This window comes from Canis lupus, chromosome 4, assembly GCF_048164855.1.
Source record: "Canis lupus baileyi chromosome 4, mCanLup2.hap1, whole genome shotgun sequence".
NCBI lineage: Eukaryota > Metazoa > Chordata > Mammalia > Carnivora > Canidae > Canis > Canis lupus.
Window position 1 is genome coordinate 24,415,438 of NC_132841.1, and position 19,035 is coordinate 24,434,472.

The following is a 19,035-nucleotide window of genomic DNA, read 5'->3' on the forward strand; positions in this document are numbered from 1 at the left end:
AAAGGATGAAAGTTATCTAAATTCCTGCCCCTTTCCTCCCCTGCAAAATATGCCTTTTGTATACTGGGATGGGTTTAATGACTATATTTTTGTTATTCGAAAGTGAATCTACAGCTACTCCAAAGACAGGGTCTGTAGATTTCCTGGTAATGGATTTAGAAGATCTTAAATCATGCTTTTGACAATTATGGTTAACTTTGCAGTTGGAGTGGAGAGCCACGTGCCTCTGGATTAAACTACAATTCCCAGAGTGCATCTCTAGGTGGATTCTGGGAAGTGTGGCAAAAACATGCTTATAACCGTGATTAAGTTTGTAGGACTACCAATAAAAAATAAATTTATTAAAAAAAAAAAAAGAAAACAAAAGAGAAAAGAAAAAAAAACATTGTAGGACTAAACAGCTAGCATGAAAACAGAACTACATTTCCCAGAGTGCACCTCTAGGAGATTCTGGGAAGTGTGGCGGAGGCAGGATCGGTCCCTCTGGGGGAAAGCCCTACTTCCCAGGAACATTAGGAGTTCCCTGGTGTCTGCAGATAATCTTGAGGCCTAGGAAGTCGCCCTCCCCCAACAGAATTCAGAGTGAGTACAGCGGAACAGAAAACTGTTGAGCTTCTAAGAGCAGGAGGGATTTTATGGGAAGGCATAATCAAAACTTGAAAAAAAAAAAAGCTCTCCGTCACAGCATTTTGTGATGTTAGCTTAGTCTCCTCCTTCTTGGAGAAACTAAGGAATGAACACGGTTTTGCATCATAACTCAGGAACTATCTCTTTAACTAAAGCTAATATTTTTCTGGTACTTTCTTGGACAGTCGTTTAAATATGGAATTTGCTGACTTTGCAGTGTGCCTGCATTATTTTTGAATTAAGGGAGGAAACATTTTTTTTTTTTAAGAAAGGAAACCATAAAGCTGCTTAGTAAGATCTTGAAATCTGGATCCCAGTGGCGCCTCAGTTTTGTGTATTTCCCCATTCCACTGAGTCCACAGTAATGAATAGACAGACTGAAGAGCTCTCTCAAACACTACCAAACTTCTCGGAAGAAGTAACCACAGAGATTGGAGTGGGCCTTTGCTTCATGCGGTCGTATTTTCTAAAGTAATTGTTCTTCTGTTAAGACGAACAGGATGAGAAATGTGGGAATTATTTAGTACAGGGCCTTGAGAGAAATGGTTAATCTTAACAGCCTTGCCTCCTCATGGAATAGTTTTTGGTAACAATAATATTATTTTTCATCTCTATCAGTCTTTGTATCAGACATAAATTATAAATGAATGTTGAAAAGTGCTTTCCCATGTATGTCTCATCAAAACATGAGTTTTGGAGCCAGATAGCCCTGGGTTTGAAACTGCTGCTTTCTAAATTATGATTTCAGGTTAGTTAAAGCTTTATCTTCCTCACTTGTAAAATGGGATAAATTCATTCATTCTCATTGATAGTGTTTTACAATGTGATAGACACAGTGCTAGGGGCTATAGATAGGGAAGACACAATTCCAACATTTAAGGATTTTACAGATCTGAGAATTAAGTATGTGAAAACCTGACATGGTTATAATATACTTTAGATCCATTTTCTCTCCTTCCTTCCTTCCCCTGTGAGAAGTGAGACAGAAACCAAGCTTCCAAAAGTTAGGTGACAGCTCCAGATCACAAATTCAGTCAGTGACAGAGCCCAGAATAAAATTGAGTCTCTTTAATTGCTTGCTTCCCTGTCCCTTCCTTGGTTTGGAGATACACACAGACCCTATAAACAAAACAGGCCTGAGCTCGTCATCTAACATAAGAATAACGGTGCTAGTATTTTCTTCCAAGACTTATTTTGTGAATAGTGAACTTTTATCCCCAGCATGCTCTCAGGAATAAAATACAATAATAGCTGCCAATTTAAACAAAAACAATGATTCTGTTGGAAATGTGGCATTTGAGCAGCTGGATTTGAATATCATGGCAGGTTTACCAGTTGTTTTCCAGCATGTTTGCTAAAGGTGAAACCTTAAGCCAATACACTTTGAATAAAACATCGCACTGAAGACCCTTAAGAGAGTAAAAAATCACAAACCAGTTAGAAAAAAGTAACACATTTTCTCTGCATTAGATTCCTAAATAGCATGGAGTTATAAGAAATTATATTTTCATTCTAAAGTAATTTCACATATTTTCATTGTTAAAAGAGCCTTTCTTTTTTTTTTTTTTTTTTTTTTTTTTTTTTGTACTGAGGTTCCTTCTGAATGGCTGCTTCACAAAGAAAAGCAATACAAGGCAGCCCAGGTGGCTTAGCGGTTTAGCGCCGCCTTCAGCCCAGGGCCTGATCCTGGAGACCTCGGATTGAGTCCCACGTTGGGCTCCCTGTGTGGAGTCCGCTGGTGTCTCTGTCTCTCTCTCTGTCTCATGAATAAATAGATAAAGTTTAAAAAAAGAAAAGAAAAGAAATACATATAACAGTTGGTTCCTATAATGTGTTTCCGTGATATTTTGGAAAATACAATAAATGTCCTATGAGATTCTAAAATCTAGAGTGGCCAAAACCACAGTAAATAAATGAGCACAGGACATCAAACAGTTTGCAAAAGGGGAACTAGATCTATTAAATCTCAAAACACTTTCAATCTCTATAGTTATCAAAGAAATATAAAATGAAAGTTCTTGAAAGTTTGGCAATGTGTAGAAGACCCATATGATTTTAAACTGAATTTTGTCCCAGTAATTCTACTTTGGGAAATTTAAAGAAGTAACCTGAAAATATCAGCACACAGGTATTTAGTGGTATTTTATTTCTGATAATTTAAAATAATTATAGCCAATGTCTAAAATACATTGAGAATGTTTAGAAAAATAAGGATGTCTACCTTAATGTAGTATTTTGCAGCTTAAAAAATTATATAGCTTGTACAAAAACATAGAAAACTGCTTGTGATGTGTTTCATGAAAACAAGTTGACAAAAATATGTCCTCTGATTACAAATATGTAGAATTTGTATGTCTAAAAAGATTAGGAAACACATATGAAATTATGTTATGTTTATGTGGCCACATTATGGATGCCCTCACAATTCTCTTTTTTAGAGATCCTGTAATGTAATTCTCTTAATTTTATAATTTAAACGACCTATTTAAAAGAGAAAAATACAGTTACAGCTGATTTTTAAGGAAATCATTTTCTCTTCTTTGACTTTTCAGTAATCTCTATACTGTTTTTATATAAGATGTATAATAAAAATATACAAGGGACCATTCAAAAAAGGAATTAGACCTAATCTTTATCTACTAGTTTTATGACTGTACCAACGAAGATAAAATTCTCAGTTAAAATAAGCCTGGTTTTCTCCTGATTGTTAATATTTTTTCAAAGCTGCATTAAGAGCTTGACTATAGTTTTTACAAGCTCTATGACCACCATCCCATGAATCAGCAGACCACCATAATCTACAACCGGCTAAGGTTAATTTAGTAACAGAAACTAGGCAAAACAGCCGGCAGTCAGTCAAGTACAGTGGGCCACACAGATTAGTTGGTAAAGCTGCAACCAAACAGCTCCTGACTCTCAGGATTCAAGGAATTCACCAAAGAAATTTCTTTGGTCTCCCAGGCAATTTGGCGAGGTGCTCCTGAGAACAATGGCTTCCAATTAGCCTCATTATGCAGTTAGTCTCAGGAAGACTATTTTTAATATACTTATTTTATTGTAAAAGGAGTACATACATATGGTTAGAATTTTTTTTAAATACAGAAATGTGCAAAGTAAAAATTATAAGTACCCTTTTCAACTCCTCTCTCCATCCCACTTTTCCAAATTAGCCACCTGTTAACGATTTGGTATGTGTACTTCTAGTTACTTTAAAAAAAGAAATAAATACATATATAATTTATGTTTACTGATATGTATGTGCCCTTTTCCTTCTGTCTTTTTTTAGAGAGGGAGAGAAGTGGGGGCGAGCAGGGACAGAAGGAGAGGGAAAGCGAGAATCTTAAGCAGGCTCCATGCCAAGACCAACCAATATGGGGCTCAATCCTACAACCCTGAGATCATGACTGAGCGGAAATCAACAGTCAGATGCCTAACTCACTAAGCTACTCAGGTTCCCCCATGTCCTTTCCTCTATAAATTAATTAGATCATGGTAAACCAAATATTACTTGCTTTTCTTACTTAATCATATATTGTGAATGTTTTTCCCTGTTACTATATATGAATGTTTCCATTGTTATCTTCATTTATTTATTTAAAGATTTGGTTTATTTGAGAGAGAGAGAGAGTGGGAGGGAGAGGGTAAGGGAGAGAGAGACTACCAAACAGACTCCTTGCTGAGTGTAGACCCTGACGCAGGGCTTTATCCCAGGATCCTGAAACCATAACCAGAGCCAAAACCAAGAGTCTGATACTTAACCAACTGAGCCACCTAGGAGCCCCTTTTTATTTATTTTTAAGAGCTGTATTTTATTCCCCTTTAACATACTTTTCAGTTAAGATTCCTATACATATCCTTTCCCTCTCGGGATAAAATCCTAGAAGTGGAATTGCTAGGTGAAAGGGATGTTTGTTTAACATTTTGATAGATATTCCCAAATTGCTCCCCCCCCAAATATTGCACCAACTTATATTCTCAGAGTTTGTACCTGAGACATATACATATGACATATCCATATATGAGAAATGTAAACACATTTCTTCCAGTGTATCAACAAGTCTTTGGGTTATTAAAGTAGGAATTACGCTTTTAATATTCTCCTAGAATGCTTTATTTTTTTTATTTTTTTTATTTATTTATTTTTTTTTTTCCTAGAATGCTTTATAACCCACATATCACATGTTGTCTTCTGGGAAAGCTAGTTTTGTTTTTTCTCTCCTGCTAGAGTCCCTTGACAGGTTTTTCATCTAGTACATTTTTGTGTTTTCTTAAAGGACCTTGCATAAAGTCAGTTTTCAACAAGCACTTTTTGTTGAATGTCATTTACTAAATATATTTTACCCTTGGCTAGGACATAGATTATAGCCAAAACTATCCAAGGATTAGTCATCAGTGATTCATAATTATGCAACCAAGAAGTAAGCCTAAACTAGAGATGTTCTTCAGTAATTTGTTCAGTGTCAAAGCTTGCTTCCCTTGGGCACAGTTAAAAGGGTGGTTGGTTAATTAACTGTACTGATTTTCTCGTTTCAGTGGAACTTCTTTACTTTTATTGCCAATGTGAAATGTACTTTTCATGGGGAATAAAATACTTACTGGTATACAATTTAAAAGGAATCATCTTCTGTAGAATGAATTTGTAATATAGAGAATTGTTTTTCTCTCACAATGAGATACACAAAATAGAAAATACCTTAGATTCATGTAGATTTGCATAGCTGCCTTTTGAGATGTTGTCCAAAAGGCCATGATTTTTATATTTTTCTTATCTATAGGATTCCTTTTACTTCATTCTCAGAGGACTCTAGTTTTCAGATATTCTAAGAAACTTAGCCCCATTATTCTGGAGACACTCCTGGTCTTACCTGGTCTATTAGAGTCATGCTAGCCGCTGTAACAAACTTCAAAAGTTTAGTTGCTTATGTTTATTTCTTACTCATAAATATTCCAAAGCAGGGGTGGGGGTGTCTTTAGTTGGCAGGTGGCATTTTTTTAAAGATTTTATTTATGGAAAAAAAAAAAGATTTTATTTATGTACTCATGAGAAACAGAGAGAAGCAGAGACATAAGCAGAGGAAGAAGCAGGCCCCCTGAAGGGAGCCTCATGCAGGACTCGATCCCAGGAACCCGGGATCATGACCTGAGCCAAAGGCAGATGCTCAATCCCTGAGCTAACCACGTGCCCTGGCAGGTGGCTTTTCTCTAGGTTGTGATTCAAGGATCCAGGCTTCTCCATTTCAATGACTCTGCTATTTCAGAGTCTTCCAAGCAGAAGGAGGAAAGAGAATGGAGAAGGCATATGTACTTTTTTTTTTTTTAAGATTTTATTTATTTATTCATGAGAGACACAGAGTGAGAGGCAGAGAGACAGGCAGAAGGAGAAGCAGTCTCCATGCAAGGAGCCTGATGTGGGACTTGATCCCCTCACCCCAAGATCAGGACCTGAGATGAAACCAAGAATTGGACATTCAATTGACTGAGCCACCCAAGCGCCCCTTAGGTATACCTACTTCTTAGCTGATTCAGCCTAGGAGAGATACATCACTTCCACTCACATTCCATTGTTAAGACCTACCTTTGGCCCTGCTTAGATATAAGAGAGAAATGTAGACTGTGGCTTAGCAGCTACCTTTTTTTTTTTTTTTTAGCAGCTACCTTCTAGCAACAATCCTCCAATATGGAAGAAGGAACATATATTTTTTGTAGATAGTGGATTCTCACAATAACCTGTTAGGTAGGCAGAACAAGTTTCAATTTTGAGGTACTGAAAAGTTGAACTCCCATAGCTAATTAGCGATATAAATGCAATTTAGAAGCCAGATCATCTGACTCCTATTCAGTTTCTCTTTCCTTAATATTAAAAAGTAATCCTATTCTGGTTTAAAGTATAACTCTCTTGGTGATTCATTACTTTAAATTGCATACTATGACTTTTTCTTTTTTTAACTCCTCTTTTCTCTAAGGACCTGACAATGTCCCTGTATTGTGGAATTGCTTGCAGGAAAAAATCTTTTTGGTGTTATAGGCTGCTGTCAACTTATGTCACTAAGACCCGGTGAGTTGTGACCAACCTGAGCTCTGATTATTCTCTTTGGCCCACCAAATTATAAAATACAGATATCTCAAAATCCTATTTTGAGGATTAAGGATGCATGATTAAGATATACATATAAGGATATTCACTGCAAATTATTTATAATTGAAAAAATTCTAAATTAACTAAAATTCAAATATACCTAAAATATCTAACATACTTAAATATTAAGTTCTATTAAGATAATAACTTTGTGTTTCCCATGGTGGTACGCCTTGTGCACAAAACAATACCTGGTGCATGGTAGGCATCGGAGGCTTGTTGAATGGATGAATCAACAGTAAGGGAGAGATTAATTAAATGATGGCACACCTTTATGATGGAATTAAAAACTCTACTGAATAATAATAGTTCATGAAGTTTCCTGAAAATAAGGTAGATAATTCTAATTCTCTCACCCCTCACCCCCTAAGGAACTAAACTACTAGTTAAAGGTAGACCAGAAAAAAACCCAAAACCTACAGCACTACAGGAAGATGGTAAAGGACTTCTTTGTCATAGCCTGGGCAAATTTGAAATCTGTGAATTTGAAATCACAAGACTGTTCCCATAGTTTGGGGTTTAAATTTGTACCATCTGTGTTATGGTCCCCAAACCCCAACCCAGGAAAATAATGTAAGTAGTAGTTGTAGACTTATAAGACCCTTGGGCACTATGCAGAAGCAAATGTAAAACTCCTCTGAAGAGATATACCCATAACCAGGGCTTTGTACATGAAAAGCTCTGCCAAACATGAGTGCCTAGTCCAAAATTTAAAGGCACATAAGCAAAAAAAAAAAAAAAAAAAAGGCACATAAGCATACAGTGTTACATGGACAAGAGTGAGAAAAGAAAATTGCTGTACTTAGAGTAGATATTGTTGGGAATTTAGGTTATTTGTAGTTCTCAGGCTGAGACTCTAAGAACAATAATTGAATTATGGAACAATTATTGAGAAGTCTAAAAATGGCTATATTAAAGTGGTTTTAAAATGAATAAAAAATCATTTAGAATTAAATCATTCAATCATTTAGAATGAAATTCTATCAATAAAGAAGATGGTGTGAAAAGAATGTTAAAGAAAAAAGGCATGATTCTGAATATACCTACATATGTACAGATAAACAATAAATAGTTTGGAGAATTCCCAGGTGTGAACAGTGATCATCTCTGAATGGTGAGATTCTTGATGATTTCCCTTTTTTGAACAAATTACTAACTGTATTTCCTGATTTTTATGGGATGACTTTTTATTTTTTTAAATAGGAAAACAACAGCTTCAGTCTGATAATCTTAGAGTTGTTTCCCTGCTATTATGACTAAAGGGGGAAATGAATTTTTAAAATTAGTGTTCCTGATCAAGAAGGTAAGGAGCTTTTGGGATCTCGGTTCCAGTTCCAATGAGGCCCCAGGCTTAAGACCTTAACCTGGGTGTTTTTGTAGCTGTTTTGCTTTTTAGGGTCATTAGGGCAAAGCACAGGTTGTACCACTCTTACTGTTCTTTTAGGAAGGCAGCAGTGTTTGTTCTATTGTTTATATTTGGTAACTTCTGAGTGGCACAGGTCCCTCCTTTGACATGCATTAAGTCTTTGCCCCAGGAAGCTGCAGTCACTTATAATGAGTTTAAAAATACCCTGAGTATTAAAATCTCAAGTTTCTTTGGTCTTGTGTTTATAAAGAGCTCATTGTGACCCCTTTTATCATACAGTCAAAAATAGGTTCCTAAAGATGCCACTGGGGCACATTTATCATTTAGCTTTGTAGTTTCATGTTGAGCTAACTCTGTTGGTATTACAAAAGCTCCCAGATCCTACAGAAAATATCTTTAAACTGTGATGGCTACAAAATCTGCCATAAATCTGAGTCTGTTTAGGGCTTTTAATAGGCAAAAATGGTTATCCCTAAGGCTCCAGAAGGAGAATCTACATTCAGTACCCCCTGAATCACATGGACCCTGACCTGGTTTCCAAGGCTCTTGAAATTAATCTTAATGAAGGTGCTTGAAAAGCCTAGAACTGGATCCAATGCTATTTCTCTTAGATAAACTAATGATAGGATGTTGTGTTTTCCACATTTGTATTTTGGCTATTGAAGATATTATACTTATTAAATAAGTGTGGTCAAGTATAGGCTTTATTTCCCATCAGCAGTCTCTTCGGTAGAGATAATGAGCTAAGGGTGTCCATGTGGGGACTAGTGTTGGAGGCAGGAATGTATTAAGGTAAAATCTGCTCTTTATCATCCCTACATTGAATGATAGTGTTACTTAAGGTATAGTGTTTGCTCTTTATCTGCAATAATAAAGTCTGCTCCCATTTCTAGGGATTTTGTGGTTGATGTTTTATCACTGTACTTGTTTTCCTTTCACCCCACTGCATGTAAATTCTTGCCTCACAGCATAATATTGGCAAAGTACCTTGAGGTTCAATTCAGTAAATATTTATTACCCTTGAAGTTCAATTCAATAACTATTTATTGAATTGAGCCATTCAGTATGCTAATTACTGGAGATACAGAACTAAGGCTGACCTTGCCCTTAAGGAGATCATAGTTTTTTTGGGGGAAACAGACAAATTAACAAATAGTATAAGTGCAGCCACAGAGGTATGGGCCAGATGTACAGTAAGTAGCACAAAGGAAGGAACTAAAATCCTTTTTAGAGCCACTTAGGATATAAGTGAAATAACTGTGATAGGAGAGGGATGCAAGGACAGAATTCTGAAAGATGAATGCTGTACAAGTAATTAAGTGTGGTTTTGTAATGCTTTGATTATTTCCAAAATACAGGTATTTATTTGAACTGAAAGAAGATGATGATGCATGTAAAACAGCCCAGCAGACAGGAGCATTTTACCTCTTTCATAGTCTGGCTCCTTTGCTTCAGAAATCAGAACAACGGTACCAGGCCCCCCAGTATAGCCTACTAGGTAAGCCCAAAGAGGACCAGTAGAGTAGACCAGGCTGTGGCAATTAAGCAGAATTTCATCTATATCAGATCCCTGAGAAGAATCCTTCAACTTTAGAGTCCAGATTTTTCAAACTCTTTCTACTGATTATTGAGTGTATAAACCTGAGCTGCCCAAATATTATTTGGTGATAAACTAGGGGTCATTGAAACTGCTGTCCAAATTGGAACCCACCTCTTGTTTTGTAAATATTTATTGGAACACAGCCATGCTCATTCATTTTCATACTGTCTGTGGCTGTATTTGCACTACAGTGGCAGAGTGGAGTAGTTGAGACCGAGAACACATGACTTATAAAGCCAAACCCTGCTTAAACCAGTGATTTCCAAGCCTCCATGGAATTGCATACTGTTCTAATGTCTAGGATTTGCATCATGGCTTCATTTCTTCTAGAAGAGTCAAAATTAAAAGTGAATTAAAATTAATTTGTTTTGAGAACTCTTTTAGGGTATATAACTAGAGATATATAAGCCACTGGGATTTGGCATTCAAAGTACCAACTTTCAGTTGTATATGATGTCACTATACACTGAGTTACTTCTAAATACAAAGCCAGTGAATTTCTTTCTTTCTTTCTTTCTTTTTTTTTTCAATGAATTTCTTCCATGGGTCAGATGTTGAGTATTTGAATAGGTAGTTCCTAGCAGTGCAGAAGAATATAAGGATGCCATCAGAAGGCAATGCTATGTTGCATTGTAAACAAATATAAGTCCTTCATGCACAGGAGGACAGATTTTCTCCATGTACAGCACATGTCTTATACAGACCTGGGATCTTGGATGAATAGTCTACCCTAGCCCACACACTCAGCATAATCTGGAGACTAAATTATATGTAACTGATTTGGTTTCTAGCATTTTAAGCATGATACTTTTATTCAGTGCCATACTACATTAACTATCATGTATCTTTTGAACTAGGGGATATGCTCCTTTCATGATACAATCATAGAATACAATGTTACACAGCTAGAGTTCCTTCTTTAGTCTAAACCCTTCAGGTTGTTATTGGGAAGATGGAGGTCTAGAGAGGTTAAATTATTAGACCAAGATTACATGGCTAATTAGCTGCAAGGCAGCAGCTAGAAGCAGGTATACCTACTGCAAGCTGAAGTAGATGATTTCCTAGAAGGTTAATATGGTTGCTCGTGACTTACTTACTTACTTATTTATTTATTTAGAAGATTTTATTTATTTATTCATAGAGTCAGAGAGAGAGAGAGAGAGAGGCAGAGACACAGGCAGAGGGAGAAACAGGCATCATACAGAGAGCCCGATGTGGGTGGGACTCCATCCAGGGTCTCCAGGATCACACCCTGGGCTGTAGGCGGCGCTAAACTGCTGCGCTACCGGGGCTGCCTGGTTGCTCGTGATTTAATGAAAGCCTTTGTTTTCTTCCCTTCTCCTTTTCTGTTTCTTAGAGTTGGAAAGGCTCCTGGCTAAGTTTGGACAGGACACACAAAGAATAGAAGACTCGGTACTGATTGGATGCTCCAAACAGCATGAAGCATGGTTTGCTCTGGATCTAGGTCTAAATAGCTCCTCTTCCCTAAATGGTATAGAACATTATTCCTAATGGGAATTTCCCAGTAGTGCTCAGACTTTGGAATTCCACGCAATAGCATAATTTCAAAGAAAATTTTGAGAGTACTAAAGGTTATCAACCTTGTATTTTTTTTAAGTTAGGACATTAAGAAAAAAAAAATACTACCGTCGTGATTTACCGTCGTCATCATTTAAAAAAAATAGAGAACATTTTAATACTTTCTAAGCTAGGTGGTAGGTACTCAAATGTTCATTGTATTACTCTCTGTACCTTTATACATTTTATATTTCTTAAATATTTCATAGGAAACATTTAAAAATTCATGACATCATTCTTACCTTGGGTGAGTAAACATATTACCATGCAGTGGCTCAGGGTCCTCAGACCTGCATTTGGGAACCAATTGGGTATAGATTCATGGCTCCTAGTAGGCTTTCCTTCTCTTTCAGGTCTGGTTATAAATGTAATGATGCTGGAATGCAATGCAGATAGGAGCTTAGAGGTCCCATTTTACCTCTTTTCCAGGGATAGTGTATGGTTAATGCAAATATTACTCTGAAGAGGATATATTTTTTAAAAGATTTATTTATTTATTCATGAGAGAGAGAGAGAGAGAGAGAGAGACAGGCTCTCCATAGGGAGCCCGATGCAGGACTCTCAGGACCCCAGGATCACACCCTGAGCCAAAGGCAGAGGCTCAGCGGCCCAACTACCCAGGCACCCCTCTGAAGAGGATCTTGAGAAATACTATGCTCTGATAGTTCTCAAATTTGCCTGAAAATAAGAAATTACCTAGTGCTTGTTGAAACATAAAAATTCTGGGCCTCACTCACGTGCTGTTCAGAAACTTTATGTAGAGGCTTGAGAACCTACATATTTTTTTTTTATTTTCCCTGGTTGAGTATTATTAGGTGAGTTTGGGAAAGACTGCTCTAACAGGCATACTTGAGAGGGAGGGGCCTGAAGGCAAAGTTTAGTGTTTGTTTCATCTTATCCTCTGTTCTCGTTTTCTAGCTTCCTTACAGAAAGCAGAAATGGAGATAGAACTCAAGGGCTCTTTCACTGATCTGAGGAAGGCTCTATTTCAGCTGAACACAAAGGATGCCTCCTTGCTGACCACGGTAGATTCTGACTTCTCAGTTTTGTAGGAAATTTAGTAAAGCAGTGTTTACGGGTGAATATATGGCATGCATGCACAAGGCTAGAATGACATTTGATGTCGTCTTCTGCAGATAGATCACAGTCCTTCCTACAAACCTTGGCAGGACAGTATGCTGTAGGCTGACTGCTTATTCTTCTTTCTTTTGCCCTTATTTTTGGCAGGACCATTTTCTTCTAAGGACATGCAGATCTTTTTTTAAAAGATTTTATTTATTTATTCATGAAAACACACAGAGAGAGAGGCAGAGACACAGGCAGAGGGAGAAGCAGACTCCATGCAGGGAGCCTGTTGTGGGACTTTTTTTTTTTTTAAGATTTTATTTATTTATTCATAGAGATGCAGGGAGAGAAAGAGAGGCAGAGACACAGGCAGAGGGAGAAACAGGCTCCACGCAGAGAAGCCCGACATGGGACTCGATCCTCGGTCTCCAGGATCATGCCCCCGGCCGCAGGCGGCACTAAACCGCTGCGCCACCGGGGCTGCCCTGTTGTGGGACTTGATCCTAGGTCCCCAGGATCACGCCCTGAGCTGAAGGCAGTGCCAAACCCCTGAGCCACCTCGGCTGCCCAGGACATGCATATCTATAGCAGTATGATCTATCAGCCTCATATTTTTAATGACATATACATATACATCATTATGTTACTCCTATGAGAAGTTACTCTGTATTGCTTTAATGACATCCTCACAGCTGTACACTTCACTTGCTAAAGTGCTTCTGGTTGTTCATTTAATTTAAAAAGACATCTCTGGGGTCCCTGAGTGGCTCAGTTAGTTAAGCATCTGTCTTCAGTTCAGGTCATGATCCGAGGGTCCTGGGGTCAAGCCTGACATTGGGCTCCCTGCTCAGTGGGGATCCCGCTTCTCCTTCTGTTCCTCCCCCTGCTTTTGCTCTTTCTGTCAAATAAATAAATAAAATCTTTAAAAATAAATAAAAAAATAAGGGCAACCTGGGTGGCTCAATGGTTGAGCATCTACCTTTGGCTCAGGTCATGATCCTGGGGTTCTGGGATCAAGTTCTGCATCAGGCTCCGCATCGGGAGCCTGCCTCTCTGCATCTCTCATGAATAAATAAAATCTAAAAAAAATTTTGAATAACTAAAAAGACATCTCTAAACATTTTTATTTGAATAAAAATTCTACATTTATTGGGGAGGCGTATGTGTTGGGGTGTTTCACTCTATTGGGAATGTCTTATTTTTAAGCTGGGTCATAAGTACATGGAGCACTCATTATAATAGTTAATATATATGTGTTTTTTTATTTTTTAAAGATTTTATTTATTTATTCATGAGAGACACAGAGAGAGGCAGAGACACAGGCAGAGGGAGAAGCAGGCTCCATGCAGGGAGCCCGACACGGGACTTGATCCCGGGACTCCAGGATCATGCCCTGGGCCAAAGGCAGGTGCTAAACCACTGAGCCACCCAGGAATCCCCTATATATATATGTATTTTAAATAATTCATAATACATTTAAATTTTTAAATAATTCATAATACATTTAAAATACGTTTCCTTTTATTCATATTTCAGATGCTAGAGGAGTATGTTCAGATAGTTTCCTTATTTTAAAGTTCAAACAGTCAATAACTGAGTAAAGTAGGTGAGCTGGAAAGGAATTAGCTTTTCTCTTTGAGTTGTTCCCAATACGAGGCCCAGCCTGATTATATCTGAGCTCCACGTCCTCTCCAAATGAAATCAGCCTACCTTTGTATTCCTAGGCTCAGGCTCTTCTCCGTTGGCATGATGCTCATCAGTTCTGTAGCAGAAGTGGGCAGCCCACCAAGAAAAATGTGGCTGGCAGCAAGCGCGTGTGCCCTTCCAGTAAGATCATCTATTATCCACAGGTAAGCACTACTTTAAAAGGACAGTGATCCAAGAAGACTGTGTGCTAGTCTGCCCAGGGAGTAGTAGAGGCCTATATAATTAAAAGGCTTCCCTTAGTTATCCACTCCTTCATCCCATTAACAGGCCCCAACTCGAATTTCCATCCCCTCTTCCCAGATGGCTCCTGTGGTGATCACTCTGGTGTCGGATGGGACCCGATGCCTGCTTGCCCGCCAGAGTTCCTTTCCCAAGGGAATGTATTCTGCCTTGGCAGGTTTTTGTGATATAGGTAAGAGGTTTAGGGCATGCACAGATGCCCAGAGGACACAAGGGCTTAACAATTGTAGGTTTTTGTTTTGTTGCTGTTGTGCTTTGAGTCTGAAGCATACAGTTCCCTATCAAGTCAAGTAAACTGCCTTCTGGCATTAGAATTTTCCAATATCAGGCAAGTTTTCAAACATACGGCATAGCTGAAAGAATTATACAGTTGACACTTACTCATTCACCACCTAGATCCTATAACAGTTTTCTTCATTTACTTTATCACGGATCTATCCATCCATCAATTCATTTTATTCTTTGATGTATAGTTCGCACACATTAGTACGCTTCTCCCTAAATATTTCAGCATGCATTGTATTAATTAGAATTCGTTATAGGTTTTTCTTTTTCCTCAGTCTAGTGGGATAAAATTTACAAAATGTAAAACATGGCATTAGAATTTTATTAAAGTTGAGGTCAGCAGTAGCCTCTTTGTCACTTATTCTGCATTCTCACTAACTAACTAAGTCAGCACTCAACTCCAGACTTGAGTCCTGTTGTTGTAGAGGCTCAGGGATTTAAGGCTTTCCCAAGAATACTTCATGAAACTTTGGAGCCAGTTTTGTGCTCCTTTCACAAATGGGCATCTATATCACCCTTCCTGCTGCAGGGCTGTCCTGAATTAATCTGAGTGCTTATAGGTGAAAGTCTGGAAGAGGCTGTCCGGAGAGAAGTTGCAGAAGAGGTGGGACTGGAGTTGGAAAGACTGAAGTACTCTGCATCCCAGCACTGGTCTTTTCCTAATAGCTCACTCATGATTGCTTGTCATGCATCTGTGAAACCAGGGCAGACAGAGGTAAGTTCTCATGCTTCCCTTATGCTGTGATATTCCCTTTGCTTCACTCAAGTTGGTCAGTAGGCACCTGTCTAGTCCATCACTGTCTATCTTGTATGAAGATGTGTAACTCATGATTTGTTCCCTTAAGGAATTTGCAATCTTGTAAAGGAAACAATCTCCAAGGAAATTCAGAGTGCCAACGCAGTTACTATTCTTCTTTTTATGTATCTCAGTCATGTGGCAATTTATTTTTCATCAGGACTTAACAGAGCAGAGTAGGCATACAATAAGTATATCAAAGTAAGTGACTGCTTTCAGGATTGGTCTTATTGCTCGAGTTTGTTAGGATTTTGGGGACTAATTATATGAAATCATAGGAACTTCTGGTCGAAAGGGATTTAGACATTGTCTTATCCAGCCTCGTCTTGCTCTTCTGTAGCATCCCTGATAGATGGCAGTGTGGTCACTACTTGCCAAAGTCTATTGTGTTTTGGTTTGCATAGAATAATATCTCATCTGTCTCAGCTTCCTGTGGTTGCAGTGTGCATTACAAAGAAGATACTATGCTTTTTTTAATATTTTATTTAATTTATTTATTCATGAGAGATACAGAGAGAGAGGCAGAGACACAGGCAGAAAGAGAAGCAGGCTCCATGCAGGGACCCTGATGTGGGATTCAATCCCAGGTCTTCAGGATCTGGGCTGAAGGCAGACACCCAACCACTGAGACACCCAGGCATCCCATATGCTTTTGATAATCATTAATTATCCCTTATCCTTTAGAGAAGAGTAATTTTATGTTCTTTTTAAGTTGCAAGTTAGTCAAGAATTATTTATATATTACACCTCACTGTTAACCACTCTTTAGTATTTCAGTATTTGTGCTTCTAGGATTTTTAAAATGCACTTTTTTCTTTTACACTATTTAAAACAATATATTTAACTCTCACCTTTTAATTATCCCTCTTTTGCTTCTGCATAATAGCTAAAACTGATTATCTCTCAGCCCATAGATCCTAGGTATTGCTCAGTTCTGGGAACATTTTCTCACCTTTGGCCAAAGTATCCTAAATTTTGTAGCTCCTAGCCTTACATTCTGTTTTTATGTCTTTTAGATCCAGGTGAACCTGAAAGAACTAGAGGCAGCTGGCTGGTTCAGTCATGATGAGGTGGCCACAGCCCTGAGGAGAAATAATCCATATACTCAGCAACAGAATGGGACATTCTGGTTGCCCCCCAAGTTAGCCATTGCCCACCAACTGATTAAGGAATGGGTGGAAAAGCCATCCTGCTCTACCCTGCCAGCTTAGCTCAGATTGAGGCACCTAGATCCCTTCTCACTATCCTGGAGTGGCAAAAGAGAGATCAGTTGATAAAGAGGAGGTGAACAAAGGCCATCTCCAAGCCAACTTCATACTAAGGCAGAGTGAAAGGTGACCCTACAATGGGATGTCTCTAATAGCAGTGTTAGGGAAGTTCCTATTCATAGGCAATCAGAATGCAAACTGATAATGACGATTGTCAAAATCAGAGGTAAGTTGAAGCATTAGTTTGGATGTAGGCCCCCGTTCACTCATTTTTACTGAGGCCTCGGAAGCAAACATCTTTCAGCATGTATCCTGTTAATGCTGGGTTTATACTAACTGCCAAAATGTGCCCGGTATAATTTTAATTTTATCTTAGTATTGAAGATACATAGCAAATCTCAGCCCACTACTAAGTTACTTTTCATCCTCACAGAATTAAGGAAAATAGCACAATATAACATTATACAACTTGTGTACAGGTAATTATTTTGTACATGGTATTTAAATAAAAGTTATATTTCTTTAAGTAATCTGAAGGGATGAAGAAAGTGGGAAGTGAGAGCCAACGTCTTCCTCAGAGTACTCTGTAATAAATCAGATGCAGTGATATTCTGCTGAGGTAACTGCATCCCGGCGGGGCTTAAGATAGCTAAGTCTTTTGCTGTTACTTGCTCAGCATGTGACCCATGGAAAAGATAATCACTTTTTCTGATTTCCTAGATATAAAATGGTCACTGCCATTTGCATACCCAGTTATGTGTTGTAACTTCAGCTAAGTGAAGGTGAACCATTTTCTTGTTTTACGGGATAAACTAAATTTAGGATTACTCATCATTCATATATGTTATTCTATACCTTGTCATAGGGGAGAATTTATCTGGAGAAAATAAAATAAATTTCTACACCTTTGGTGATATGTATTTTTCTGTCTTATGAAGTGAGGAAATTGTAGAAAGTAAGAATCTGGGGCAAGGGGTAGGTGGAGAGAAAAGGAATCTATTAGTGTGATAAACATTTAAGTCCAGGTTTCAAGTGTGGAACAACTGAAGCAACGTGCAGAAGAAATATTGTTAGAGGTCTGTTTGAAAAGAGGAATGGCTGGGAACGAGTTGTATCTTCGGATGATTTTAGGCAAAGACACAAGTGCCGGTGATCCTAAGATTATTTGGATGTGTAGACACATCAAAGTGTACAGGACTAAGCAAAAGTGATTCTAGAACTAGACAAGATGAAGCACTGAATTTCCCTTTGATCCCAAAAGATCATTGTTTTTGCCATTGCTAGCAAATCATCAGTGCTTTGGGGAAATCAAAGTGCCTTCATCAGGAAATGTTGAGGGATAGTATGTGATGGGGCTTGATTGTCCTGTTAGGTTGGCAGCTTGCCCTGACCTGAACTGAACCCAGCATGTAGAAGGGAAAAGCACTCTCGAAAGAGAGGTCCTGAGATTTCTTCATATCTTGCAGTTAGAAGAAAACAGTTCAGGGTCCATGTGTATTACCATCTCCCAATCTTTTCTGTCTCTCTGTGGGTGTGTTTGTGAGCACATGTGTACACATCCCCAGTCTGAAAATACTGATAGAAAGGGGAGTGTGCAGGATTCCTGGTTGTGAGTTTCTCAAACTTAACATGGAGTAACTGTTTGCTTTTGGATTAATGTGTTGTTTTGGAAAAGAAAAGATGAGAGAGGCTAATAGAAGAGCTGCGACATTGAACTTTGTTTCCTGGCAGTGAGTGGAAGAGGGCTTCTAAGAAGAACTCCAAGGATATCTGAAAGCTATGGCAAAAGAGGACAGGACTTGGGTAATGAAAATGGCAGATAAATAAAAGGAACTTTGGTACAGGGCCTGCCTGGCTGGACAACATCTATGTGGCAATGAGTGTCAAGGTGCTAAGAATAAAAAGAGCGCACCCAGTTCAAGAAGCAGAAGAGCAAAAACAGGTAAAATATTAAATATATTTGTCACTAGTGAGTCTGGCTCAAGGTCATTTCTGGTAACGAATAAAAAAGCAACTCATTCATTTCTCATTTTTGCCTATCACTCTCCTTTCTCTTCCTTTAATCCTCAATTAAGATAAACTTAAAGTTCTAAACACATGGGACGCCTGGGTGGCTCAGCAGTTGAGTGCCTGCCTTTGGCTCAGGGCATAGCCCTGGAGTCCCAGGATCAAGTCCCACATCAGGCTCCCTGTGTGGAGCCTGCTTCTTCCTCTGCCTGTGTCTCTGCCTCTCACTCTCTGTATCTCTCATGAATAAATAAATAAATAAATCTTAAAAAAAAAGTTCTAAACACAGAGTATCTCCTCTCAGGGGCTGTCTAGGGGCTTGATTCTTCTCTCTTCTGCTGACTTCAAAACCTTGTATGTACCTAAGATGAGATCACAAAGACTTATGCAGAGTGGACAACATATGGGGCTCACAGAGAA

General features: G+C 38.3%; 2 protein-coding genes across 7 annotated transcripts in view; one reads left to right on the plus strand and one right to left on the minus strand.

Annotated features, from left to right (window-relative positions):
- Positions 1-443: 443 nt before the first annotated feature.
- On the plus strand, positions 444-17,512 carry NUDT13 (nudix hydrolase 13). 5 transcript variants are annotated; one of them, XM_072823580.1, is made up of 10 exons: positions 566-582; positions 6,591-6,682; positions 7,735-7,877; positions 9,488-9,627; positions 11,087-11,221; positions 12,226-12,332; positions 14,097-14,222; positions 14,380-14,491; positions 15,165-15,319; positions 16,417-17,512. In XM_072823580.1, the coding sequence occupies exons 6-10, from the start codon at positions 12,246-12,248 to the stop codon at positions 16,609-16,611; spliced, it is 675 nt and encodes a 224-aa protein (XP_072679681.1). In that variant the 5' UTR covers positions 566-582; positions 6,591-6,682; positions 7,735-7,877; positions 9,488-9,627; positions 11,087-11,221; positions 12,226-12,245; the 3' UTR covers positions 16,612-17,512. The 5 variants fall into 5 exon arrangements, with proteins under 5 accessions (XP_072679679.1, XP_072679680.1, XP_072679681.1 ...); XM_072823578.1 differs by lacking the exon at positions 7,735-7,877 and having other exon boundaries at positions 444-582; positions 14,347-14,491; XM_072823579.1 differs by lacking the exon at positions 7,735-7,877 and having other exon boundaries at positions 444-582.
- The window catches only part of ECD (ecdysoneless cell cycle regulator), a 33,969-nt gene continuing 28,809 nt past the window's right edge, over positions 13,876-19,035 (minus strand). The window contains exon 15 of one of the 2 annotated variants that reach the window (XM_072823564.1): positions 13,876-14,293. In XM_072823564.1, coding sequence (XP_072679665.1) covers positions 14,235-14,293 — 59 coding nt within the window. In that variant the 3' untranslated portion in view covers positions 13,876-14,234. Of the gene's footprint in view, positions 14,294-15,865; positions 18,978-19,035 lie in introns of those variants that run through there. The other variant, XM_072823566.1, reaches the window with a different exon arrangement.